Genomic DNA, 27370 nt, shown 5'->3' on the forward strand with positions numbered 1-27370 from the left:
TGGCGGACCCCGCCAGGATGTCTGTCGTTAAAGGAGACTACCAGTACTTCCACTATGGCTGCGATGGACAAGATGACCGAGGATGGGGGTGTGGATACCGCACCGTCCAGACTATGGCCTCCTGGTTGGGCCACAACATGAAGGTCCAAACAAGACCTCCACCCAGCCTCCAGGAGATCCAGCAAGCATTGGTCAGCGTCATGGACAAGCCAGGCTCCTTTCTGGGCTCCAAAGAGTGGATTGGGACATTTGAAGCATCCCTGGTCCTGGATTATCTTTACGATGTTCCCTGTAAATTGGTGCATGTCAGAGGTGGCGGGGGGGAGTTGGAGAATGTCGCCGTGGAAGAGGTCCATCAGCACTTGGCCAAGCGCGGATGTCCTGTCATGATGGGGGGGGACAGGGACAACTCGTCCAAGGGCATCCTGGGTGTGTGCACTGGGGCCAGTGGAAGTTACCTGCTGGTTGTTGACCCCCACTATTATGGGGGTCCGCTGGGAAGGGCGGAGACACAACGGCGAGGCTGGGTGGCGTGGAAAAGTGTGTCATCTCTTAATCAGTCTTCTTTTTATAATCTCTGTTTACCTCAGACTGCCACAATAGTCCCTTAAACACGATTCGGCCCAACACCAGCGTCAGGGCTTAATCTGATCATTTTTTATTGTAGGGCTCCACGATTATGCACAAACGTGAATCGCGATTTTCTCGCTCGGATTTAGGATTTCTCTAGAACAGGGGTGTCAAACGTTAAATCTGTCAGGCCCGCGGGGTGAGTTTGCAAAGTGTACAAATGAGCCGACATTTTTGAATGAAAGAAACAGCTGTTCTAAATGTGTCCACTAGATGTGGCAATAGCAATTATTTGTATATTTGTAGATGATGCTGCTACATATGTAAAAAAAACACATGATCACATCACATCAGTCGAGGAAAATGAGCAAACTACATAAATAACATCCTGTAATTAGATTTTCATATTACTTTTTTATCTTGATAGATTGAAAATGAACACCAATGAGTTGACTGATGAACATTATCACATAATTTATTACGAAAATATAAATAACGACAAATTAATTATTTATTTATAACATGTAAGTGTAAAAAAAACACAACATTATGATTTGTACATTTTCAGGATGTGCTTGTTCTGTTTTTTGTTTTTTTAACAAATAAAACAATCTGAAGTTGTCTTTATTTTTAAGTTATCGTGCCGTGATTTTACCATCCCGGCCAACTTCGGAGTAGATTTTTCTCCATGTGGCCCCCGATCTAAAATGAGTTTGACACCCCTGCTCTAGAAGATGTTATTTACTGGCAGATACTGTGGTTTCGTTTTAAAAACTCACTCGTTTTTTTATTTGTTGATTTTATTATGCAGTCATGGTTGCCCTCAGAGGGCCACTTGTAACAGCGAATAATATATCAATTTTCCTATGCATTTGATTATTATGCATATATATTTTACGTACATTGTAAAAATAAAAAAAATACAGTAAAAACTGGCAACTCAGTTCCTATTACTGTAAAATATACAGTGATTTTACAACACACTACATTAAATGGAAAAACAGTACCACTATTTTTTTACGAGGGAAAAAAACTGGAATCTTATAGGAGAATTACAGTTTTACTTAAAATTCACAGTGTTTTTTTAACAATACTGTAAATGGAAAAACAGTACCACTGTTTGTTTTTTTAATTCCGGCAACTAAGCTGCCAGTTTTTACCGTGTTTTTCCTTGTATAATAACACACCGTAAAAACAATCAAGAGACACGTTTTTTTCAATTTACAGTAATATGCTGTAAAAGTGACCGTCAATGTTACTGTAAAACCGATTGTTGTTTTTACAGTGTACAATTTGATGGATAACTTTCTTTGAAATCATAAGTCAAACTGATATTTAAATATTTTTTTATTTTAACTAAAAAATAAATGGAAAGTATGTTAATATAATATGTGTTGCAATATTGGGTAATATTATAGTTTAAAGGGTATGCGATTACATGAAGTACATATCTTTTTTTTTCTGTCAAAATATATATGTTTCTCCAAAAAAATGCATTGATTGGTTGCAAAAAAGACATAGTTTATTATTAAACATTGCCCTCTTTTGTCTAAGCGCTGCTACTACAACAATATTTGCACCTCGTCCAGTTCAATCATTAAAGGCCTACTGAAATTAAATGTTTTTATTTAAAAAGGGATAGCAGATCCATTCTATGTGTCATACTTGATCATTTCGCGATATTGCCATATTTTTGCTGAAAGGATTTAGTAGAGAACATCGACGATAAAGTTCGCAACTTTTGGTCGCTGATAAAAAAAGCCTTGCCTGTACTGGAAGTAACGTGACGTCGCAGGTTGAAAGGCTCCTCACATTTCCCCATTGTTTACACCAGCAGCGAGAGCGATTCGGACCGAGAAAGCGACGATTACCCCATTAATTTGAGCGAGGATGAAAGATTTGTGGATGAGGAACGTGAGAGTGAAGGACTAGAGTGCAGTGCAGGCGACGAAGGACTTCACCAGATCATCGATGCGGTCGGCGGCTAGCGTTGGATAGTGCGTCTGCTATCCAAGTCAAAGTCCTCCTGGTTGTGTTGCTGCAGCCAGCCGCTAATACACCGATCCCACCTACAGCTTTCTTCTTTGCAGTCTTCATTGTTCATTAAACAAATTGCAAAAGATTCACCAACACAGATGTCCAGAATACTGTGGAATTTTACGATGAAAACCGAGCTTTTTGTATTGGATACAATGGTGTCCGAATATTTCCGTTTCAACGATTGACGTCACGCGCATACGTCATCATACATAGACGTTTTCAACCGGAAGTTTCGCGGGAAATTTAAAATGGCCCTTTATAAGTTAACCCGGCCGTATTGGCATGTGTTGCAATGTTACGATTTCATCATTGATATATAAACTATAAGACTGCGTGGTCGGTACTAGTGGGTTTCAGTAGGCCTTTAAATCGGCTTAAGCAATAAAGTTAAAGTACCACTGATAGTCACACACACACTAGGTGTGGCGAAATTACCCTCTGCATTTGACCCATATGCTGCTCATTGCTCCCTTCACCTCCCAGGGGGTGGAACAATACCGTCAATTGCTATTGTGTATTTTGAATATTTTGCCTATTGAATCCATATTGGCTGAGGTGATTCTAAGTTTTTCAGGTGCAGGCGGGTGCTACCAATCATGCAGGTTGCAGTTTAATGTTGTTAAAGTGTAAATAAAGGCACATTGTGTGGTCCAAAACAAGAGGGGAAAACTACAAATATTTGCATTTTTGGATTGTAAACCAATTGTAAAACAAGTATTTGCAAATGATCGATAATTGAATTTAAATTTGAACAATCAAGTCAAGATGAGTGCCAAAAATCTGCCATTTTCTGTCAGGTGTTCACACTGTCATGCTTTTCTGATGCTTTGTGTCTGTGGCAGGACTGTTGAAGGCCCCACACAAGGTCTCTTGCAACAGTTGCTGTCCTGTTCAGATGCATTTTCATTTTATTTCCAAAGATCCTGAGGCGTATATGATGACAATAATAAAGTGGTATAAAGTCAGACTTTTGATTATTTGATATTGCTGTTGTTTCTCCTTTTTGCATGTCGATGCTTTGCTTACAAAATGCACGCACACAATATTTTGTTCATTGATTTAGATAAATAAGCGTGTGCATTTACGTGCTTGTTAGCGATGGGGGGATCGATCCATATACATAGCATGGATTCCAAAGATACTTTAGCGAGAGATAAGGATATTTTGCAACTCTTCTGTTTATTTTTGTTTATATCTGTGTTTTTGTGTAGTTCATATTAATAACGTAATTGATGTATTCTATTGTTTGTACATTCAGGGAATACGTTGTCAAACACAGGGTGGCAATATCAATCAATCAATGTTTATTTATATAGCCCTAAATCACAAGTGTCTCAAAGGGCTGCACAAGCCACAACGACATCCTCGGTTCAGATCCCACATCAGGGCAAGGAAAAACTCAACCCAGTGGGATGACAATGAGAAACCTTGGAGAGGACCGCAGATGTGGGTGACCCCCAGGTGCAATGGACGTTGAGTGGATCTAGCATAATATTGTGAAAATCCAGTCCATAGTGGGGCCAGCAGGGGACCATCCCGAGCGGAGACAGGTCAGCAGCGCAGAGATGTCCCCAACCGATGCACAGGCGAGCGGTCCATCCCGGGTCCCAACTCTGGACAGCCAGCACTTCATCTATGGTCACCGAACCTGTGCCCCGCCCCCCCCCCCCCCCGCCCCCCCACCACGAGGGAGAGGGGGGCAGAGCAGAAAAGAAAAGTAACGGCAGATCAACTGGTCTAAAAGGGGGGGTCTATTTAAAGCAGGGGTGTCCAAACTTTTTCCACTGAAGGCCGTACACGGAAAAATTTAAGCATGCGGGGGCCATTTTTATATTTTTCTTTTTCAAACCTTAACAAAATATATTTGAATTTTTTTTTTTTTAACCTTTAGGGCTCCCGGGGACTATAAAGGGTCTCAGTCATTAAACTGTTAAAAATAAGTCAAATTATTATTATTTTTTTTTATTTAACGCTTACAGTAAATCTCTATATCAACTTGAGGTTGATATAAAGTAAAAAAAAAAAAAAGGTTTTCTGTCAAAGACAACTTTGTTTTTTATAGTAAAACTGAAATTGAATTTAACATTTTTGAGTAATCACAGTGAAAAGTTAAATAAAATCCTACTAAATATATTTGGGATCCAAAAGGTCCCCCACTCATAAAGTGATAAATGTGTATTAGTTTTTTTTTACTTTTAACACTTAAATTACGAGATCAACTTCAGATATATCTGTCGATTTTACGTTTTAACTATTATTTTGTTTATTTTATGCTCTTTTGTCAAATAAAACTTTCAATCAATCAATCAATCAATGTTTATTTATATATCCCTAAATCACAAGTGTCTCAAAGGGCTGCACAAGCCACAACGACATCCTCGGTACAGAGCCCACATACGGGCAAGGAAAAACTCACCCCAGTGGGACGTCGGTGAATGACTATGAGAAACCTTGGAGAGGACCGCATATGTGGGTAACCCCCCCCCCCTCTAGGGGAGACCGAAAGCAACGGATGTCGAGTGGGTCTGACATAACATTGTGAAAGTCCAGTCCACAGTGGATCCAACACATCAGCGGGAGTCCAGTCCACAGCGGGGCCAACAGGAAACCATCCCGAGCGGAGACGGGTCAGCAGCGCAGAGATGTCCCCAACCGATGCACAGGCTAGTGGTCCACCCGGGGTCCCGGCTCTGGACAGCCAGCACTTCATCCATGGCCACCGGACCTATGCAACTCCCCCTCGCAAGGGACAGGGGAGAAGAGGAGAGAAGAAAAGAAACGGCAGATCAACTGGTCTAAAAAGGGGGGGTCTATTTAAAGGCTAGATTATACAAATGAGTTTTAAGATGGGACTTAAATGCTTCTACTGAGGTAGCATCTCTAACTGTTACCGGGAGGGCATTCCAGAGTACTGGAGCCCGAATAGAAAACGCTCTATAGCCCGCAGACTTTTTTTTGGCTCTGGGAATCACTAATAAGCCGGAGTTCTTTGAACGCAGATTTCTTGCCGGGACATATGGTACAATACAATCGGCGAGATAGGCTGGAGCTAAACCGTGCAGTACTTTATACGTAAGTAGTAAAACCTTAAAGTCGCATCTTAAGTGCACAGGAAGCCAGTGCAGGTGAGCCAGTATAGGCGTAATATGATCAAACTTTCTTGTTTTTGTCAAAAGCCTTGCAGCCGCATTTTGTACCAACTGTAATCTTTTAATGCTAGACATAGGGAGACCCGAAAATAAAACGTTACAGTAATCGAGACGAGACGTAACGAACGCATGAATAATGATCTCAGCGTCGCTAGTGGACAAGATGGAACGAATTTTAGCGATATTACGGAGATGAAAGAAGGCCGTTTTAGTAACACTCTTAATGTGTGACTCAAACGAGAGAGTTGGGTCGAAGATAATACCCAGATTCTTTACCGAGGCTCCTTGTTTAATTGTTTGGTTGTCAAATGTTAAGGTGGTATTATTAAATAGATGCTGGTGTCTAGCAGGACCGATAATCAGCATTTCCGTTTTCTTAGCGTTGAGTTGCAAAAAGTTAGCGGACATCCATTGTTTAATTTCATTAAGACACGCCTCCAGCTGACTACAGTCCGGCGTGTTGGTCAGCTTTAGGGGCATGTAGAGTAAACTTTGATGTTTTTATATGGCAACCACACAATATATGCAATATTTTTTCCACATAAAACATTTTAAAGTGATATTTTTTTAAGTAATAATTCAATATAACATAGATTTTTAGTGTTTTTTGTTTTTTTTAGCAATGGCAAAAAAAGAAAAATAAACAAAGACAAAAGAAAAAAAAAAGCCTGCATGGCAGCTTTGTGTCAACATTGCAATTTTTTCTTGTTAGATTTCACCTCATTCCACTTTTTTTAAAAGTTTTTTTTTTAATTTTTGCAATATTATCAATTTTGCAATTTTTGCAGAATGTGTGGCGGGCCGGTAAACAATTAGCTGCGGGCCGCAAATGGCCCCCGGGCCGCACTTTGGACACCCCTGATTTAAAGGCTAGAGTATACAAATGAGTTTTAAGATGGGACTTAAATGCTTCTACTGAGGTAGCATATCTACTTGTTACTGGTAGGGCATTCCAGAGTACTGGAGCCTGAATAGAAAACGCTCTATAGCCCGCAGACTTTTTTGGGGCTCTGGGAATCACTAATAGCTACAGTTTGTTCTGTTGACTTATTTATGCACTATTGACTTTTTAGTATATATAATAAAATGGAATATTTGTATAAATGTTGTCTTGGATTCATACTTCATTCATGTTATGAATATAATCATAATAAGTCAAAATCACAAAAACATTCAATGACAATACACAAAATCGAATCGGCAATGCTGACCCCTGTGTTTTCTTGGTATCGGTTCGATACCAGCATGTTCAGTGCTGTATTGCCCAGCAGTTGTGTGTCCCAGCATTGGCTTGACAGTGTGAGCAGAGTCACGTGGTATGAGGGGGGGGGGGGGGGCGGCGGCGGCCATGTTTTCCTAAACACAAACAACAAGAGGACCAGCGACTAGCAGGCAGCAGTAGACACTTACACGCACGCACACACACACACATACACACGAAGATCACGCAGTAGCGACCATTGGAGGCGACCAAGAACAAAAAACCAGGCGCATCGAGCACGGAAGCGCGGCTTTCCGTCGAATGAATAACGTTTCCGGTGTTCAGAGAGACCAAATTGCACGCAGAGGATCGGCGGTCGATAGCCGGGTGGTTGATAAACAAGTGACGGTAAGCCATGGTTCCTCTTTGCAAGCTAGCCACTTAGCTAAACATTAGCCGCCGAGCTAACGTTGCTCCGCGCCTGTACGCTTTGGTAGGCTCAAGGAGTCAACTGGCGAGCATGAATGACAATCCCCGGCGTGTTCATCTGCCTAGTTGTAGCCATGCTTGTTCGCGCTAGCGGACTTTGCATTGGAACAACAGCCGAGTGGCGGTGGAGCAGGCCGGGGAGTGTGAGTCTGATACTCCGCCCCCCCCTCCGCCATCATAGCTCGTGTCATTTGAACCTTCGAAGGCTGAGGCCTTCAGCGCATACCTAGCACTAGCTTTAGGTTTGCTACCACCATTTATTTATATTTATTTTAATATGGTTTGTTACCTACAATAATGTTACAATGTTACCCAATCCAAAATGACAATTAGTGTTAGCAACGCTAATGATTGCATCGTACCCTTCCTTATGGTAACCGAGGTGTGTGCGATTGCTAGCGATGTATTTGTCAAAATGAGCCCACATTTGAAATCAGTTCAATTAGGTACATTTACGGCATTTGAAGTAAATAGTTATGTTTCATCCCTTTGTGTTTACTACGTTTTCAATACTTAAATTGCCCCACTGAACGAGCATTGTGTTGTACAGTACAGTACTTCATTAGGCCCACCTGCCCAATGTATAACCCCTATTTTATAAACCAACGTTTACAACTACTATATCATACTGCTAAAATGTGATATCTTAAATATCATGCTAGTCATGTAGAACTAAACTGCATCACATGCTCGGTATTGACTATTTTGACCTCAAATACGACAACGTTGATGCATATGCAAAAGTGCAATATATTTATCTGTTCAATAATCTATTTATATCTGCACCTTATTGCTCTTTTATCCAGAACTACAACGAGCTAATGCAACGAAATTTCGTTCTTATCTGTACTGTAAAGTTCAAATTTGAATGACAATAAAAGGAAGTCTAAGTCTAATAAGTTTTAACTGTAATGCAGTGTTGCAAAACTACAACTAAAATGCATTTTGTAATTGTCCTCTTGAGTGTTACAACAACAATCTTCACAGTCATCCCAGTTATAAAAAAAAATACCACACCAAAATGCATGTAGTAAACATTCTCAAAAACATTTTGTATAAATCGTGTTCTTTTGACTTTGGAATAAGTGTAATTAACCAGTGTTGTGGCTATTTAAAAAAAACAAATATTTTATTGCTATGCATTCTCCCCCAGGGAAATGCACTCATTAGAACGATGACCGTGGGTTTCTTTTATAATTTAAATCTACATATTTATGACTAGAATGCCACCGAGTTGATTTTCTTTGCAACTGTGGCATACTGCAAGCATCACTTACAGTGCATCGGAAAAGTTTTCACAGCGCTTCACTTTTTACAGCCTTATTTCAAATTACAATACATTCATTCTGGTTCTCAAAATTCTACACACAATGTTCCATAATGTGACAAGTTTTTTTTGTTTAATTTGTAAATTCATTAAAATTTAACAAGAAAAAATCTCATTTACATATGTATTTACAGCCTTTTCTTAATACTGTGTTGATGCACCTTTGGCAGCAATTACAGCTTCAAGTCTTTTTGAATACGATGCCACAACCTTGGTGCACCTATCTTTGGGCAGTTTCATCCATTCCTCTTTGCATCACTTCTCAAGCTCCATTGGGTTTGATGGGAAGCGTTGGTTTTCATCAAAGTGACTAGTCTCCCATTTCCTGCTGCTAAAACATCCCCACAGCATGATGCTGCCACCACCATGCTTCACTGTAGGGATGGTATTATATTGGTTTGGTGATGAGCGGTGCCTGGTTTCTTCCAAACATGATGCCTGACATTCCAAACATGATGCCTGACATTAACGCCAAAAAAGAACATTTTTGTCGAATCAGACAAGATCTTTTTGTTTCTCGTGTTCTGAGAGTCTTTCAGGTGAAATTTGTCAATCTTTTACAAAGGAATCTGTTCCGTCTGGCCACCCTACCATACAGGCCTGATTGGTGGATTGCTGCAGAGATGTTTGTCCTTCTGTAAGATTCTCCTCTCTCCACTCTGGTCTCCCAATGGTCACTCTGACAGAGTAACCATTGGGTTCTTGGTGATCTGTCTGACTAGACTAAGAAGAATGCAGCAATGTACAGAGACATCCTGGTTGAAAACCAACACTTCCCATCCAATCTGATGGACCTTGAGAGGTGCTGCAAAGAGGAATGGGCAGAGAAGAATGGGTGAAACTGCCTAAAGATACGTGTTCGAAGCTTGTGGCATCAAGACATGAGGCTGTAACAGTTGCGAAAGGTGCATTAACAAAGTTCTGAGCAAAGGCTGTGAATACTTAGTCAATATTAAAAAAAAAAAGTTTTTTATTTTAATACATTTGCTAAATAAAAAATGGGGTGCTGTTTGTAGAATATTGAGGACAAAAAAATAATCAATTCCATTTTGGTGTAAGGCTGTATGTAACATTACAAAATGTGGTAAAAGTGAAGCGCTGTGAATACTTTTCGGGTACACTGTATGGATTACATTGCTCTCTCGAACTTGTGCATTCATCTTAGTGGTGTCTCATGTGCTTATTTGTTCTAGTGGCGCGGAGGACAGGAAGTCGAGGAATTACCTGGAGAGTTTCCGCCTGTCCACCTTTAAGTCGGAGTGATCTCGAAAGGCGCCGGGGGGAATGAAAGGGGGAGGATTTCGGTGAAGAGGAGTGCAGGTCGCGTTTGCTCCCGGCAGCTGTTCCAGCAGCCTGTTTTTTTTTTTTTTTCATGAGACTTCAAATGTCCCTGCGTTCCTTTTTTTAACGGACTGTTTCATGTTATAACCGTAAATGTGAGATCTAACTGCTGTAAAAGACACGACAAAAGGAGAGGGGAGATATTACTAGCAAGTGTTTTTTTGGTATTATTTTGAGTATTTCCAAGGTTCTTTTTGTTTTTCAATGTTTTACAAACTTAATCGGCTCTGAGTAGCATCAGCTTCCATTCTCCAATCTGTCGTCAAAGCCCTTCCATACTTACAGAACTGATAACCTGGTATCCCTCAAGCACCTACAACTGGCAGCTATTCTTGTGGATGTGTGTTTTTTTGGGGGTTGGGGGGCACCCTGTGATCACAGTCTAAGCACCACTCGGCCTTCTTCACCCAAGCCTAACTAAACCCAACCAGCTCTAGCCTGGTCCAGCCCAGTCCAGCCTGCTCCGATATCTTTGGACAGGGTAAGCTTGTAGAACATACACAACCTTTTTGTAGACTCTATATCAAAGACAGTCCTCTGACAAAGACAATGTGTTTGCTTCCCAGATACTCAGTTCTGTGCGGACGTGAGGAATATGACTGCTGAGACTCTCAACTTCGGCCCAGAATGGTGAGTGATGGCACAGTTTTAGACCTCTGCAAACTATCAGTGGGCATAATTGTGTAGAATTGATTGTTTTTCATCCAGAATGCAAGATTGTTTTGTGTAATCTGTAAAGAAACTATGCCACAAAATGGGGCTGGACGATTATGGAAGAAAAAAAATCACAATTATTTTGTTGGATATTGTAATCACAATTACACGATTGTTCATTAATTTTAAAACATTAGTTTTTATTGTACCACAAAAACTGAACTTTAAATATAGTTTAAAAAACAACCTAGATATAAATTAGTAATGAATAAACCACAACAAGTAAAATATTTATAGCAATACCAATACATATTAATAAAAATAGCAATATTAAGAAATTAAACAAATGAGTTTTTTCTGTTTTAATTGTCTTTAAATCAGTTTTTTACCCTCTATACCAATTTGACCATCATAGTGTGCTTTTTGTGTAGAATAACATTTAATAATGTTTTTTTAATTAAATGCAAAAATCCTCTCATTTATTGGTGTAATAAATACATCTTTGGACAATTTTGACCAATATTTAAGGTCAAAACATAATCATTTTGTAAATGTAACAATAAGTGCTTTAAGTACATTATGCTTGTGTAATACTTTTTTGAACTCTTTAGTTTGTTAGCACAGTCAGACCGGATGTGGCACACCGAGCTATTATTGTGAAGGGAGGAAGTGCGCTGTGCTGTTCTGAGCTTGACAAGTAATGGGCAACTCACTTGAGGTTGTTAAAAAAAAAAAGAGAGAGTGCCTCTCTGGTTGCAACCTTGCAACATTGATGTTACATCGATGATTTCTTTCACAACAACACAAGCAGATGAGATGTGTTGTGGGTGTATGGATTGTTCTAGCTAGCTTTAGCTTCGTAATTTAGTCGCTGTTTCAAGTGGCCGTCTCAACATTGATTGTTTAGTTCAGGAGCGGGTGGTTGAGTGTGTCGGGGATAAATGAGCACCACCGAACACAAATGTACCTTATTTTCACAATGACAAAACTTCACTCACATTTTTGTCAATTTCCCTGATTTTATTTTGCATTTATCAGCGGATTCCGTTTAAATGGCCAATTATGTGACTTCGTCCACAGTTATGTAAACGCGGAAATTATATGACTTACTTTTTTGTTGAGTTTACTTACTATTGATCAGGCATTCTAGCGATGTGTCAAATAAAAAACAACAACCTTGGTGAGATCCCAAACTTCTCGTAGACATGCTCTTTTTTTACTCATTTGCTCCTCATCTGTTTCACCGTCACATGCTCCGGAATTTGCTTGCATGTTGTGCGGCCCATTAATCTATTTTTTTTCTTCGATTATATTCTCATAACCGTGAAGCCATAATTGAAATTAAAATTAAATTAATTGCCCTGTGATGAGCTGGCGACTTGTCCAGGGTGTACCTCGCCTTCCGCCCGAATGCAGCTGAGATAGGCTCCAGCACCCCCCGCGACCCCAAAAGGGACAAGCGAAAGAAAATGGATGGATGGATGGATGTCAAGCCCTACTACAAAAGTGTTTTGTTGTTTCGTAGAGTTTTTTTTGCGCAGCATTTAGTCCACATCTAGGCATTATAGTTGCCGTTTCCTCTTCCCTTCCTGCTCGCCAGTGAATGTTTATGTAGCGATTAATGGGAGGTGTAGTCTCCTGATTGGTAGCACTCCTTTTCTAACAGGCTGAGACCGCTCTGAGTAAGGCTGAAACGACGCGTCGACGTAGTCGACGTCATCGGTTACGTAAATACGTCGACGCCGTTTTTGTGCGTCGACGCGTCGCATATTTACGTCACACTACCGTCATGGCGGACCGCAAAGCAGACTGTTCGAGCGAGGGGGAAAAAATCACGCCAAAAGTGGTCAAAAGTGTGGGAGTATTTCAATACACGTCCTAATAATGTTGTTGAATGCACACTGTGTCGAGCGGAAATGGCCTATCATAGCAGCACAACGGCTATGAACGAACATTTGAAAAGAAAACCATCAACTAGTCAATCTTCCGCGCGAGTATACGTTGTCATCATTACACAAAAACATGAATGTGTCATTTGTATCTGCTAGGGGTGTAACGGTACGTGTTTTGTATTGAACCGTTTCGGTACGGGGCTTTCGGTTCGGTACGGGGGTGTACCGAACGAGTTTCTAAGCTAAAGCTAACTTTAGCTGCTAAAGTGTTAACAAGCTGCTTCGCTCCTTCTGCGGCTGCCTCTGTCTCAGCACGCAGCATTGTCCCACCCACACAACCATCTGATTGGTACACACAAAGCATTATACAAAGCGTTATCAGCCAATCAGCAGTGCGTATTCAGAGCGCATGTAGTCAGCGCTTCAGCGTGGAGCAGATAGGTGTTTAGCAGGTGAGCATCGGGCAGCGGACTCTCCCCAAATGATAATAAACACCTCCCAGTCAACTACTAGTAACATCACTATGAGCCCGTTGACGTTCTAGGAATATAAACTGGAGCTCAGCTCACTCGCAGTCCTGGCTTGAGGTGAAGGCTACCGGTAATTAGCTCTCAGTTCCAGCCACATCGACCCCTTCTGAGCGCCTATTTTCAGCTGCTGGGAATATTGTAAACATGAAAAGAACCAGAGCATGTAGACATGCTAACCTTTCTTCGTTACAACTGTTAGGCACTCACTGGAATGAGTAGAATTGGTTATTGTGTACTGTGTTGGACTGGATGTTTATTTTGCACATTTTAAAAGCAATAGTTAATGTTTACAGTGCTCCAGAATATTTAGATTGGCACTTTTTTGTATTGGATGTTTATCTTTATTTTTGCACATTTTAGCAAATAAGCAATACTTTCACTTTTGTTGAAATGTTTACACTGTTGTTACAGAATATTTCGTTTTGCACTTTTTTGTATTGGATGTTTATCTTTATTTTTGCACATTTTAAAGCAAAATAAGCAATACTTTTACTTTTGAAATGCTTATACTATTGCAGAATATTAAGATTTGCACTGGATGTTTACTTTTATATTTGCACATTAAAAAGCAAATAAGCTACTTTTAATTTTGTTAAATGTTAAAAGTTTTAAATGTTTATATTGTTACAGAATATTTTGTCATGTTGTTGTCAATGTTGACTGAGTGGCCATACTTCTTTTTTTTGTAAATAAAAGCCATGCCTTTTGAAAAAACAGGCCTACATTTATTTTTTCATCTTCATTTTAAATAAAAAAAATAATCGGTAAAAGGAAAAATAATCTATAGATGAATCGAAAAAATAATCTATAGATTAACCGATTAATCGGAAAAAAAATAATCTATAGATTAATCGATAGAAAAATAATCGTTAGCTGCAGCCTTAGCTCTGAGCATTCCTGGTGTAAGGCCAGATTGGGAAGAATATTTCTCTCGACCCATCTGCAGCTGCTCGCCTCTTTCTGTTTGTCCCTGCTCCTGTACTTTCTTAAAAAGGTGCTATGATCATCATTGCATTTGGATTTAGAAGCCATTCTGTTAAATGCAGGGTATCCCTAAATGTTGAAGCTTTCTAAAAAACAATATGCCCCTCATGTTAAAGTAGCTAAATGTTATCCAATTAGTTAGTACCTTAAGAGGGCAGGTACTGTGGGCTTTTTTTTTGCTACTTTTGTTTTAAGACTCCCATTTAACCGCTGACTTAGCATTCTGGGGTTTTAGACTAAGATGCCCTAAAAAAAGTCATACCCAAAGTAAATGCAAACCATTTGGATTGGAGGCACGACTTTTTGGGCTCTCTTGAAAGTTAACAAGCTGAATTTGTCTCCCTAAGCAGTCAGAATTTTTCTAAGTGGTTCTGGCACCAAGGGATAGGAGTTTGAATACACTGAAAATATAATATTTTTTTCTCATAATGAGTCAGTACACAATCCCATTTTAAATGTGCCAATGATGCCACAAACCTTGGTATTTTAACATTAGTTTTTTTCTAAAGTTAAATAAATCCTTGCCAACTGAAAAATATGAGGAAAATATGTGTATCCTGGAATGGTGTATAATCAATTTAATGTCAGTGAAATAAGATTCCCAATGACGGATAACACGCCTTGGTACGCCAATGGGGCGGTAAAACGCCAGGGATTAGATTTAATACAATTTGTTTTGAATCTTTTGAATATAGTGGCTTATAGTGACCAATCAGAAATGCTTTCATAAACTTAAGCCTGAGTGGTATGGCCTAAAAATAAAATCTCAGATTTTTTCTCAAAAAATTTGATTTGATTTTTTCCACTTTTTTTTCATACTTTTTAAAGAAACTAATGAATATAAATGATAGTTCAACACAAGTTTTGGTTTTATTTGATAAAAAGCTAGTTGTTTGAAATGACACTGTATACACTGCATCTTACTCTTTGCAAAATTCTAATTTGTGTAATGTTGTTCATTTTAGACCAGATTTAAATTGTACTTTTTATGCAGTACTTTTCAAATAACTAAATTAGGAGTTTCATCTGGAGGGCAATACTTCTGTCTTGAATAGAATACTTCGGGAAACAAAAATATGAAGCATTGTACATAGCATACAAATTAATAAACTACAATAAATCAATGAAGATACCAGGAATCATTAAATAGTATTAAAAATCAACTATATCAAAAACAGGCATGTGATTTTTCCGTCTATAGTCGGAAATCCTTCTTTTTTATCTCTGTAAAAATATTATTTTTTTTAAATTCCGTTTTTCTTCTTTTTTTGCGACCTACAATGTGCGTTAAAATCTTGATCCGTCTCTTTGCCATACATGCGGTTCCCAGACCCCTGGCTTATTTTCAGTCTTTTTCATTAAGTTCAAAACACATGCCTGAATAAAGTACAAACTTAACACTTCAGTCTTGAATAGAATAGTTATGTAACTAAAAATGTAGTATTGTTAATTTTATGAAAGTAAATAATTAGGTAAAACATTGAGATGACTATAAAGTTTTAGTAAGTGGAAAAAAACGCAGGCTTTTACATGAAGTATCGTGAGATTCTTGTTAGTGTGTACTGATGTTAAAGACAATGTACACTTCATCGCACATGCACTAGTATATCACTATATTGATGATTAAATGTTATAAATCCAGAGAGTTTTGCAGCAGCACATGTGTGTACAAGGTGTCCGGTTTGGATGTGCAGAGCAGAACGACTGCTTTAGTGATCACTCTGTGCATTGTTCTCCTTTCTCATCATACATGGTACCTTGTGTAAATGATTCCACTGCAGAAAGCTGCTTTTTGGTGGAGTTTGTTGTTGTTACGGTCTTGTTCTCCTCGTCAAGAGTTGCATTTTCCCCACTCGGCTCGATGCTGTTTCAGATACTGGAATATGTTTGTTGTGCTACTGGTTTTTTTAAAGGAAACTTTGCAGCGTTCACTCATTTGTTGCACGACTGTTGCTGTAAATCTACCGATCCATCATAAAATATAAAGCCATCACTTTTCTTTTCTTCGGTACAAACGTCTCGTTCTCGTTAGCATTAGCATTACCCATGTTTTGCTCGGCTTGTAGATCTCCGTTAAGGAAGTAAGGGGGCGGGCGAGGGCCACGGAAGCTCATAGGGGCTAAAAGTATGCCAGAGCAAGAGGAGAAAAACATCCTTTTTTTTTTTTAATCGTCTGCAACAAAAAACTTAAATTTATTGATAAAATCGATATATCGCCCAGGCCTACTACTACATAAGCTATGTGCATTTATAAGGTCTTTTTTTTTTGTGCCTATCGTTCACAATAATTATGAAAGACATGATAACTGATTTATTTTTTTAATGCAGTCTAACTCGTAAATAAAAGTCAGCTTACAATGAAGCTAATGGGAGGAGGTCCTCTATTCCGGCCATAAAACCCAATAAATAACCATCCAAAAAACAACAACAATACTCCATTTACATTTCGTGACTTGAATATCAACAAAGTATTAGTGATATTGTTATTATAAGCGTTAACGCAGACAAAATATTTTTTACCAGCGCCGTAATTACTAGCTAGTGTGGCTGTGTTGACATCATTGGCTGGTAAGTTGCTTTTTCTCGCATCACATAATTTCAGTAAATTTTAAAGTGCTACAGTACAAACCAATATATACAGTACAAGGATAAAAGTTTAGCTATTAAAACAGATACAACACTGAGACTAAACACTGTCAGTAAAGCATAAGAAACACAAGACATGCGAAATAGTGAGTTTTCTAACAGTGTATCTATTTGTTTCATTTATGTTTAAAAAAACCTTTGGATCACATTCCACAATACCACAATAATAAAGTAATTGTGATAATTTTGGTCACAATAACCATGATATGAAATTCTCATATCATTACACCCTTACTGTATTGTTACACCTATCATTAAAATGTGTCTTCTATACCTGAAAGAAAAAAAAGACACGCATACACTTTTCACCTTTGCAACGGTAGACACCAAGACACGTTGTAAACCCTGTGGCTCGACTTTCTCCGATACAAATACAACAACTTAAAGTGCCATTAAAGTGCTAATCATTGGGACATCTACACAACAACAGTAAGGAAGCCTAAACTAATGTTTCCAAATGACGAATATTGTACTGAAATACTGTTACTATTAAAGACGGTAGAGAAGGAGCAAGACTGCTTACTCTACCACTACTTTTGTAGTACACCATAGGCAAGATTGCCCGCCTATCTAATAGGCAAGATTGCCCGCCTATCTAATAAGCAAGGTGCGCGTGTGCGTCAATCACACACGTTCTACATCTATAACACTGGTTGCTGTATTTAAAAGGGGCAGTGGCCTGGGTGCCGATTGTGCACGCTCAGTGTAGTTATACACAATATAAAATAAATCTTGTTTGTTTCTTCATGTGACCATAAATATTTAATAAATGTGCTTTCAAGACAAATTCAAAGATGCGTTGTCCGTTATACTTTATATTTCAGTCGACAAATTTTACTGTAATTTCAGTCGACTAAAATGTTGAGGAATGTAGTCGACTAAAACTAAATAAAATGAGATGACTGAAATATGACACAAGCACATTTTCGTCAAGACTATGACTAAAACTAAATCAAAAACTGCTGTCAATATAACACTGGCCCGGTGTGCACTGTACTGCACAGGAAGTGCGGCACAAAATGATGTGTTCTTACACCGAAACATGGTTCGCACACAGTGGCGTATTTAATGCGATCTTAAGGTTCCTAAACCGAAAGATTCACAAATAGAGGGGTTTGATAACCGAGGTTCCACTGTACATGCATACAAATCAGTGTTTCCCATAAACTGCCAAGATACCTGTGGCGGTGGGGGAGTGGCTATGGGCGTGGTCACATGACATCATCAAGTAATTTGCATAATTTACTACAATGACATGATTTTCTCTAAAAAGGCTAAAAAAAATTATACTTACTAATTAATAACAGTTTTGTTTTAAACGTCCATCCATCCATCCATCCATTTTTACAATATAATTACAACACTTTATGTACATATTTATATACAGATTTGAACAATAAGTTATTCACTGAAATATATTTATTAATTGTGGTTCTTACAAAAAATATATCTTATAAAAATATAAAAGCTAAAATGTCTCTTAAAGCTCTGCCCCTTTAATTAGTGCATACTAAATCATTTAACTTTAGCCTACTACGACAACCATATTATTTACCAGCAACATAAAGTGAAACAGAGGCAGAGGTGTCCTACCACAGTCAGTAACAAATAAACAGAAAACAGTAGTGGTGGTAGATAGACACAGAGCTTCATCAAACATCTGATCCACTGAACAAAGAGCTCCAAAAATCTTGATCCTACACTTCTCTTTTGTAAAGTAAATCTGAACAGCCGATATGGGCATCTACATCAACTATATGATTTGCCTGAGAAGCTGGACAGGACAAAAAAAAAAAAAAGCAGAAAAATCTATTTGTGGCGGCCTTAATTCTTTCGTGGCGGGCCGCCACAAATAAATGAATGTGTGGGAAACACTGCAAATCTATTAAGCAGGGAGTAATGAAGATATCAGATCGATATTGGCAGATATGCTGTACAACATAGCACGTGTTGCTACACAAAAGCATGTTATCCAGTCACCCGTAGGGATGATGTTCGAAATCGGTTCTCCCAGTTGTTCGATAAGGAAAGAACCGATTCCATGGACTCGAATCCCTTTTTGAGAACCGGTTCCCGTTATCGAGGCCACTATAGTAAAAAAAAAAAAAGAGTTGGTTCTTTATTCGAATCCCTGGGAACAAATCCCTTCCCATGTACAGGAAATGCCCTGTGGGAGGCAATGTTATGCCCATTTGATTGTAGACTCTTACTGACACCTTGGGGCGATATGAAAATACTACGCGTCATTAGTATGGGCACTTCCGGGTTGGCGAGACAATTGAGAAGTAGACAAGTTGTGTTAGCTCTTACAAGCCTTGGAAAAGATAAGTCTGTATGTAAACTGTTTAAATTGTTTATGTAACTCAATATTAAGGTGGAAAGTGGTTAAGTTGATACTAAGATGTTTATTGAAAAACGATTTTTGTGCACTGTTTCAATGGATGTTTTGAGGACTTAAAATGGCTGCCAGTCGTGTATTTCCACCATCGAAATAGTTTCAACACTCAGAAGTATTTGTTTGATGATAGTACTGTATATTTACATATTGTGTATTACATTTCGGTATGTTAATTGAATCACATAGCTTATACATTTGTCATTGTGTGTATTTCAGTTTAAAAAAAAAAAAACAGTCCAGTGCAAGACAAAAGTAAAGATAGGAAAAGACAAAGCAAGATCAACAACAATAAAGAGCCTAAATGGATTAATCTGCTTTGGATTGTTTGTTACCTGTCTGCCAAGCTGTATAACCTCAACACGTATAGTGAGGGCAGAACAGGCAATATGCAATTATTGCCAGGCCTCGCTCTCGTGTAAGGGGGGAAGAATTGTTGATTGATGACTGTGGTGTTCTTAGTGTCATAGTGTGTGTAGTTAGTATGTTCCAATAGCAGCAGAAGTGCACTTTTTGGAGAGCTGTATTATTTTCAGTTTTGTGCCCAAGGGACTGATTTTATTTAACACTATATTATTATTTATACATCTATAGTGATCACAGAGACAGGTTGTTTTTGTGTAACTGTATATATTTGTTTTTCTGAAAAATCCCACTTAATATACTTTGGGTAACAACAGTCAATATTTTTTTTTTTTTTTTTTTTTTTAGGGGGGTAACAGTCAATATTTATTTTATTTTTTATTTTTGTTATAAAATAAAAGTGAGCTTTTGTTACACCAAATATTGTTTTTTTTCCATATACAACAACCTATCTGGATTCGATAAGGAATCGGTTCGATAAGAGGATTCGATAATGGGCTCGAACTCGATAATTTCTTATCAAATATCATCTCTAGTCACCCGTAACTAAAGAATACCAGTTTGACGTGTGCTTGTCTATTAAAGATTTGTGGCGCTTTGTGTTATATAATCTATAGCCAATTGAATATGTTGAAATTTTGTTTCGTGTTACTGAGTGATTCTTGCTGATGTGTGATATTCGATAAATGTTACATTTTAATTTAGTTTGACATGTAGTTGATCTGATATTTTTTTATATTTGAAATGATGAGACGCTGCGATGTATCCCAGCCTCCCCCAGCCCTAGGTTTACGGGGAGCGCAATTGTTGCGCAGCCATGCTTCATGCACCACATCTACTGTATTATCATTACATTTACATTCTGCAATCTTTAATAACTGGCACCCCCTAATAGTGGTTTGAGAAACACTGCCCTATATGTAAAGCATGTCACTGAATTAATTGCTACCGAGCAGACTATTTTTTCTGTGCACATACAGTATATATTTACCCACTTTGCTCTGCCTTTTTTTCTTCCGCCCTACACCCACCTTCACGGCTCTCTGAGGTACATATGGTTTAGATGTGGGGTTGTGAGTCAGTAACACTCGTCTTAGAGGCAAGTGAATGGAGCCATTGTTCAGCTCCAGGCCTTGAGAGCTGGCCCCCCTCGTAACAGCCTTTTTCTCCCTATGAAACGGTCAAATTGGAAAGCTAATAAATAATGAGGCTCAGTGTATGGGGGATGATGCTTGATTCCTCACAGAATATAAAGTAGGGATGTCCAACATCTGCTTTTTATTTATCAATATCTAACCACTATCGTCAAACACTTAGTTTGACATCAACCCATATTGACATATGCAGCAGCTTTTCCATGAGTTCCCTCAAACTAACGTAAAGTTTTTTTCAAATGTTTAAACAAAATCGTCATTAAAATCATGACCAATAGTCAACTCAACAACATGTTCCACAACTATCAACAAGTAAGACAGGTTAGTATTTTGATTAAATTGTGGTCTCATCTGTCCATTTTAACTGGGGATAGCCGAATAGTTTTTCAGTACAAATTAGCATTTATTTTGTTTCGTGTTACTGAGTGATTCTTGCTGATGTGTGATATTCGATTAGAAAAATGTATTTAATTATTATTATTTACATTTTCAAATTTAAAGAAAGAGGCCTTGTTGTAATTTGTTCCTTATCCAATTTCTGACATTTTCTGAGTTTCTTCAAAATCTGCCCATAACCTTTTAAGCTATTTTGCAAACTAATTCCTGGCCACAAGAGTGTTCACTCTTTGCAACGGTTTCAGTATCTGGTCGCGTTGGTTCTATAGCAAAACATTTTTTAAAACTGTATAAACACTCTTGTCAGTTATACACACGCTTTCTCTGTGGGTGAAAAAAAGGTCGCGAGCACACACACACACAGAAATTCTGCCTTCTAATGTAAATGTAAATAATCCGTACAACCCCCAAAATCTTATTTTACCCCATGTTGCTGACCTACCGGTACTTACTGACAGACAAACCCCGGCGAAGGTAATAATGTTTTTTGCTAGGTGGATGCTATTTGATTTTTTTGTGTAGTTGTGAACTATACACTATAGCACAGTAACTGTTACACAATAGCCCCTTTCTTTGTACACCATGCACCTGGCTATTTATAAGTGATATTCTTTGCAGTATAGGAGACTTAAGCTGTTTCTCAAAGTGCAAATACTACACCACAACATGGCATGTACTGTCAGTCGGTGCAAAAAGGGTCTTAGTGGTTAATTTTCCGTCTCGGCACAGTGTATTGGTTTCATTAAAAATATATTTTTTACTAACTGCCTGTCGTTCTCCAGGCTCCGTGCACTGTCCAGTGGGGGGAGTGTGACCTCCCCTCCTCCTTCGCCCGCCATGCCAAAGTACAAGCTAGCCGAGTACCGCTACGGCCGAGAGGAGATGTTAGCACTTTATATCAAAGACAACAAGGTTGGTAGAAGCACGCACGGCTCAAATAATCTTTTTTCTTCCGTGGAATGCTCCGTAGTGATTACATTGTAAGCAGTTTTGCTTTTCAATGCTTGGTGTTCCCTGAAGGCCCTTTTGTTGTTGTTAGGTCCCAGAGGACATGCAGGATAAGGAGTTTGCTGCTATTCTGCAAGATGAGCCCATGCAGCCGCTGGCACTGGTGCCTCTCACTGAGGAGGAGCAGGTCGGCCTCAAACACAAACCGCTGTCCTCGGCCCTGAAGTGGGCCTTTTCCGTTGGCTGACATTCCTCACATTCCTCCCTCTTGTGCTCTTTTAACCATTCTCCCCTTCGCAGAGGAACTTCTCCATGTCTGTGAACAGCGTGGCCGTACTAAGGCTAATGGGAAAGGGGATGGGCGGGCCTCCCCCGGCTGGAGTAAACCGAGGACGTGGTGCCCCCAGAGTCGGCAGAGGTGAGATTACGCTTTTGAAGAATAAAGAGCAAGCACTTTGTCCACCTCAGTGTACCGGTAAGTAATATACGCGTACATGCATTTAAGGTCATTAAGAAAAGCTGCCTAACGCGTTGAACTGTAACTACAATTGCTGTATGCAAGCTGTCCAGGAAAACTAAAACAATTCAAGCCAACTACAAAGTGTTTATTTCCTCTTTTCTACACCATCTTAGTATAGCACACTTCCTCTTGGTCTCCCTTTTTTCCTGCCACTCTTGCCTGAGTGTGTGTGTGTGTTTATATGTGAGCAGGGCGAGGCCGCGGTGAAGGTGGATTCTACCAAAGAAGTATTGAAGATGTAGAAGTGGGATTTGGTCGCAGCTCCCGAGAGATACATCGAAGCCAGAGCTGGGACGATCGGTAAGGAAGTAGGCGCACACTCCTGCAATGATTATTTGTTAAAAAAATATGCAGTGTGACCCCCCGGTCCAAAACTAACAATTGTTAGAGATGTATTTGTAACTTTAGCCATATACCTGAGAATACTAGGTAATAATAGAGGATTTTTTTGTGGACAAAGTTTTTTCTTTCATTTGTTGGTCCACAAACGGTTGCCGACATAAACAATATCGACTTAAACAGGTTCCACTATACAATGTTGCTCTAATGAATTTTAGGGGTGAGCGTCGGTTTGAGAAGCCACTCCGACGGGAGGTGGGGCGTCCAGGCTTTGAGGAGGGCCCTGTGGCCCCTGGGAGGAAGGAGTACACAAGGGCTGACAGTGATAACTGGCGCACCCTTCGGGAGGAGCAAGAAGCCGAGGAGGGGGAACCAGGAACCAATTGGAGACTGACTGGACCCCGCAGGGACGGTATGATAAACACAGAGATTTAATAATAGTAATAATGGATTAAATGTATATAACACTTTTCTATCAACTAGATACTCAAAGCGCTCACAGTTGTCTATTTCTAGTTGTCTTTCCTCCTGTATGATGTAATTTATTAAAACTATAGATTTACAGACAGACGGATAAACTATATCTGTCTGTGTTAGATGGTGGTCCACGCTCAGCAGGCTGGCGGGACCACGTCGGTCCAGGTGAGAGTCGTCGGCGCAAGTTTGACTTCGACTTCCGGGATTCAGAGGGGCATGGGAGTGGACGCCGGCGTGCTGGCAGTGAGGGGCTGGAGGACGACAGGGACGGCCTGCCTGAGTGGTGTACTGATGAGGAGGATGGAGAGATGGGAACTTTTGACTCTTCTGGAGCGTTCATGCCTATGAAGGTAAGTGTCATATACACACTTAATGGAAGGCATTTGTACATTTAAGATGTCCACAACAATAAACAATACATTTTCTGCATATCCTCTCACTGTCTTGTCCTAGAAGGGTGGCAAGGATGCTCTCTTGGAGGAGGATTTTGAGTTTAAGGGAATTGAGGAGGAGGAGGAGGAGGAGGAGGAGGCGGCGGCGGCGGAGGTGGCGGCGGCGGCGGCGGCGGAAGAGGGCCAGACTATTGCTGATATTGAGAGGAACTCTGCTGATGAAGACAAAGACAAAGGTAAGACACTTTCTTTAGGTGGTTCTTTAGCTGCACATTGTTCCTTAAAGTTAAATTCAAGCCTACCAATCTGTCCGTCATCCTTCTCCCATCACTTTACAGAAAGCAAAGATTCCACCTCAGCTGTGATTGACAGGGAAGGAAAACCAGCGTCACCATCTTCCTCCCCTCCCACCCTTGGTGCCCCTCCATCCCTGGAGCTCCAGCCCAGCAACACTGTCCCAGCAGTGGATAACCTTCAGCTGAGCAACAGCCACCCTTTAAAAGACAGCAGCACACCAAGCAAAGGTAGGCAGCTAGCTCTGTGTTACCATAGATAAACATGACTTGTGATCTTGTACATGCAGCCCAGCTCATCAGGTTTAAGGGGAGTCTAAGTGAAGACATTCTCATGTTGATATTTTGGATGGATATACAATCGGTTTAGCCACGGATATTTAATATCTTGTTTACTAAAACAGCTGCTCCCACTGTGTAACATTCAGTAAGTGCTGCTCTGTGCCTTGCAGCTAACAGTAAACTTGCAGTAAAGAAAATAGAAAAATAAAACTTACTGGTTTTGTTTCAGATGTGGCTCTAGTAAGTGGATCCAAAACCAAGGTGAGCTCCAACACTGCCACCTCCTCAACTCTGCCTCCACCTCCCCCTTCTTCTGCTGCTCCCCTTCTCCCTCCATCCGGGGGAGGAGACACTGAGGATGATGAGGGCATGAAACACCTGCAGCAGGTATGTTTTGTTAGCCTCTAGCATAGCAAGCTTCAGGAATAGCTAAATAAGCAATACTGATAATTGGTCAGCAGACAAAAATCTATCCTGTCTAGGTAATTACTAGTGATGGGTTCATGAGGCGTCATGAAGCGTTTCGGCACATTGCAAAACTGTATTGATACTGTGTCGATACTGTGTCACTAAATACTGACATCTGCTAGACATTAAAAATCCCTACAGGCAACCCATTGACCGACTCAACTGACACTGATTTTATGACCTAGTATATACAATAATATAAACCAAGTCATTGTATTTCATTTAGGATTATTTCATATCTTCATTTAAATAAAAATATATTTTTATCTTTTTTAGATACAGTTAATAAATAATGTGAACGTGTATCATAACATGGAAATCTAAGAGAACGTGTTGTGAATGAGGATGCTTGTGAACTGAGAATTTTAAAAACATTTTTGTACACATTTTTATTAAAAAAAAAACAGTTTTTCCAACGTATTAAATTTTAGACGATTTTTCTTCTTAGTTATTATTTCTCCGGCTGTAGAAAAGACCCGCTCACAGGGCACAGAGGAGGCGTCAGTGCGACACAGTCCGCGTATCGGTCACGTGACCGAAACAGCTCATGATCGGTCACGTGACTTTCTAAAAGCGGTACGCGCACCGACACAGGGTTTTGCTCTATGAGCTCGACGCATGCGCCGATGCATCGGTGTTGCCGGACCCATTACTAGTAATTACTAAGGTGTTCTTGTGTGTGTGTGTTTGTAGGAGGCAGAAAAGATGGTGGCATCGCTGCAGGACACTTCTTTAGAGGAAGAGTGTTTCACACAGGCTCTGCAGCAGCAGCAGGAGAGTAGAAACACTGCAGCTGCTCTGCCGCTGTCGCACGAGGCCGCCATGAAGTGGTTCTACAAAGACCCACAAGGAGAGATCCAGGGTAAACCTTTGGACATGGCCGTGTGCACGCTTATCCTGGTTCCAAAATAGTAATGTAATAGAAATCAACATCTATTGTCTTCATACCACCACAGGTCCTTTTACCACTGTGGAGATGTGTGAGTGGTTCCAAGCTGGCTACTTCACCATGACGCTATTGGTGAAGCGGGGCTGCGATGAGGGCTTCCAACCCTTGGGCGATGTCATCAAGATGTGGGGCCGTGTGCCCTTCGCCCCGGGTCCCTCCCCTCCGCCGCTGCTGGTGAGACAGCCACCACCAACGCAGCGCTCGCAGCCCACCCGGGCCTCCGCCGGGACTGTGAGTCAGAGCTCAGCCAACATAGACGATGGGAAGGGGTGGATGCAGAAGGGAGGGAAGATGGATAGACAGGGCACGGTAATCGATTTTCATATATCAGGATTACAAGTAAAGTTAAAAAGTAAAACGTGTTTTAAGCATGTTTAAGTACAGTATTTCTCTAAATGCATAAAAACACTTGCATCGGTGTGTCCGTAAATAATTAGACAATCTATTAACAGTGAACTGTCGTCCTCCTCTCAGGGGAACCTGGATCAGGATAGGCTGAAAAAACAGCAGGAGCTGGCAGCGGCTGCTCTTTATCAGCAGCTCCAACAACAGCAGTTATACCAGCTCATTAACAGGTGAGCCCAAACTGCATTTTGATTGTTTGCACTTGACACTATAGATGTTCCAATTGGCGTTTTATGCTGCCGATTTTGATCATCCATTAATGAGATCAGCCGATACCAATACCGATCATATGTATTACGGTAACTGTAAATTGTTCAATGTATTTATGTTGAGTGCTATTGACTGTTTAACAATATCAACACAATATTTGAACTCGTTCCTTATTTGTTTTTATTACATAAAATTTATATTGTTTGAGCAAAACAAAGTCAATAATACACTAAACGAAAGCTAACAAAATACCATCTGCTACTCATTTAATTGTTTTAGTTTTTGCCCTCAAAGTCCTCCTGTGTCCAGGGAATTTTTACCTGAGTTTGTAAACTTGAACAAAAACCTACAAAATAATAATTTTATGAAAATATAAATATCGATCTAATCACTCTAGTATCGATCATATACTGATATTACCCTTGGTATCGACATCACCGATTTTATGGATTGATCCGCCCTCCTCTTGTGTTTCGTTTACTGACTGTGACTGTGAACTTCGCCACCATGTTCGTCAGCAGAGAGACCTTCTTGCGTTTGCCGCCAACGTGTGGGCCACAAGCTAGGAGCTCCCAGGCCTCACCTGCTCCTGTTCTCGCCACAAAAATGTACTGCGGGACCCCATTTTTATGACTTGATGGGCCATTTTTGAAAATTCCTAGCGCCAACACTATGTATGTGTATATATATATTTATACTTCTACTTGCAGCGTGTATGTAAAATGTTGAAGGGTTTTGAAGGCTTCAATGGTGACTCCTATTAGCATTTTGCAAGCGGTTTTTATCATCTTTATAATCCTATAAAAAAAAGACTTACTGGTATTGTCTCTCATAACGATTGTGAACAATAAAAAAAAGTGCAGTTCGCCTTTATAATACAATCGACAATGACGGTTTGATTGATTGAGACTTTTACGGTCACATACTTATTCACAAAAATTGGTCGATACTACCTG

General features: G+C 39.8%; 2 protein-coding genes across 4 annotated transcripts in view; both read left to right on the forward strand.

Moving 5' to 3' along the window:
* ufsp1 (UFM1-specific peptidase 1 (non-functional)) overlaps positions 1-3538 on the forward strand; it is a 3922-nt gene extending 384 nt beyond the window's left edge. Inside the window, exon 1 of the mRNA XM_062066903.1 lies at positions 1-3538. This exon is cut by the window's left edge and continues 384 nt beyond it. Within this exon, the coding sequence (XP_061922887.1) occupies positions 1-611 (611 nt within the window). The 3' untranslated portion in view covers positions 612-3538.
* Positions 3539-7126: 3588 nt separating this feature from the next.
* The window catches only part of gigyf1a (GRB10 interacting GYF protein 1a), a 29829-nt gene continuing 9585 nt past the window's right edge, over positions 7127-27370 (forward strand). Inside the window, exons 1-15 of one of the 3 annotated variants that reach the window (XM_062065381.1) lie at positions 7127-7368; positions 9970-10598; positions 10684-10747; positions 21914-22043; positions 22171-22266; positions 22380-22497; positions 22791-22899; positions 23157-23350; positions 23536-23765; positions 23869-24043; positions 24146-24331; positions 24612-24769; positions 25544-25712; positions 25807-26108; positions 26274-26374. In XM_062065381.1, the coding sequence (XP_061921365.1) occupies positions 10713-10747; positions 21914-22043; positions 22171-22266; positions 22380-22497; positions 22791-22899; positions 23157-23350; positions 23536-23765; positions 23869-24043; positions 24146-24331; positions 24612-24769; positions 25544-25712; positions 25807-26108; positions 26274-26374 (2003 nt within the window). In that variant the 5' untranslated portion in view covers positions 7127-7368; positions 9970-10598; positions 10684-10712. The remainder of the gene's footprint in view (positions 7369-9969; positions 10599-10683; positions 10748-21913; positions 22044-22170; positions 22267-22379; positions 22498-22790; positions 22900-23156; positions 23351-23535; positions 23766-23868; positions 24044-24145; positions 24332-24611; positions 24770-25543; positions 25713-25806; positions 26109-26273; positions 26375-27370) is intronic. The other 2 variants (XM_062065383.1, XM_062065382.1) reach the window with 2 other exon arrangements.

The sequence above is a fragment of the Entelurus aequoreus genome, linkage group LG12 (genome assembly GCF_033978785.1).
Source record: "Entelurus aequoreus isolate RoL-2023_Sb linkage group LG12, RoL_Eaeq_v1.1, whole genome shotgun sequence".
NCBI lineage: Eukaryota > Metazoa > Chordata > Actinopteri > Syngnathiformes > Syngnathidae > Entelurus > Entelurus aequoreus.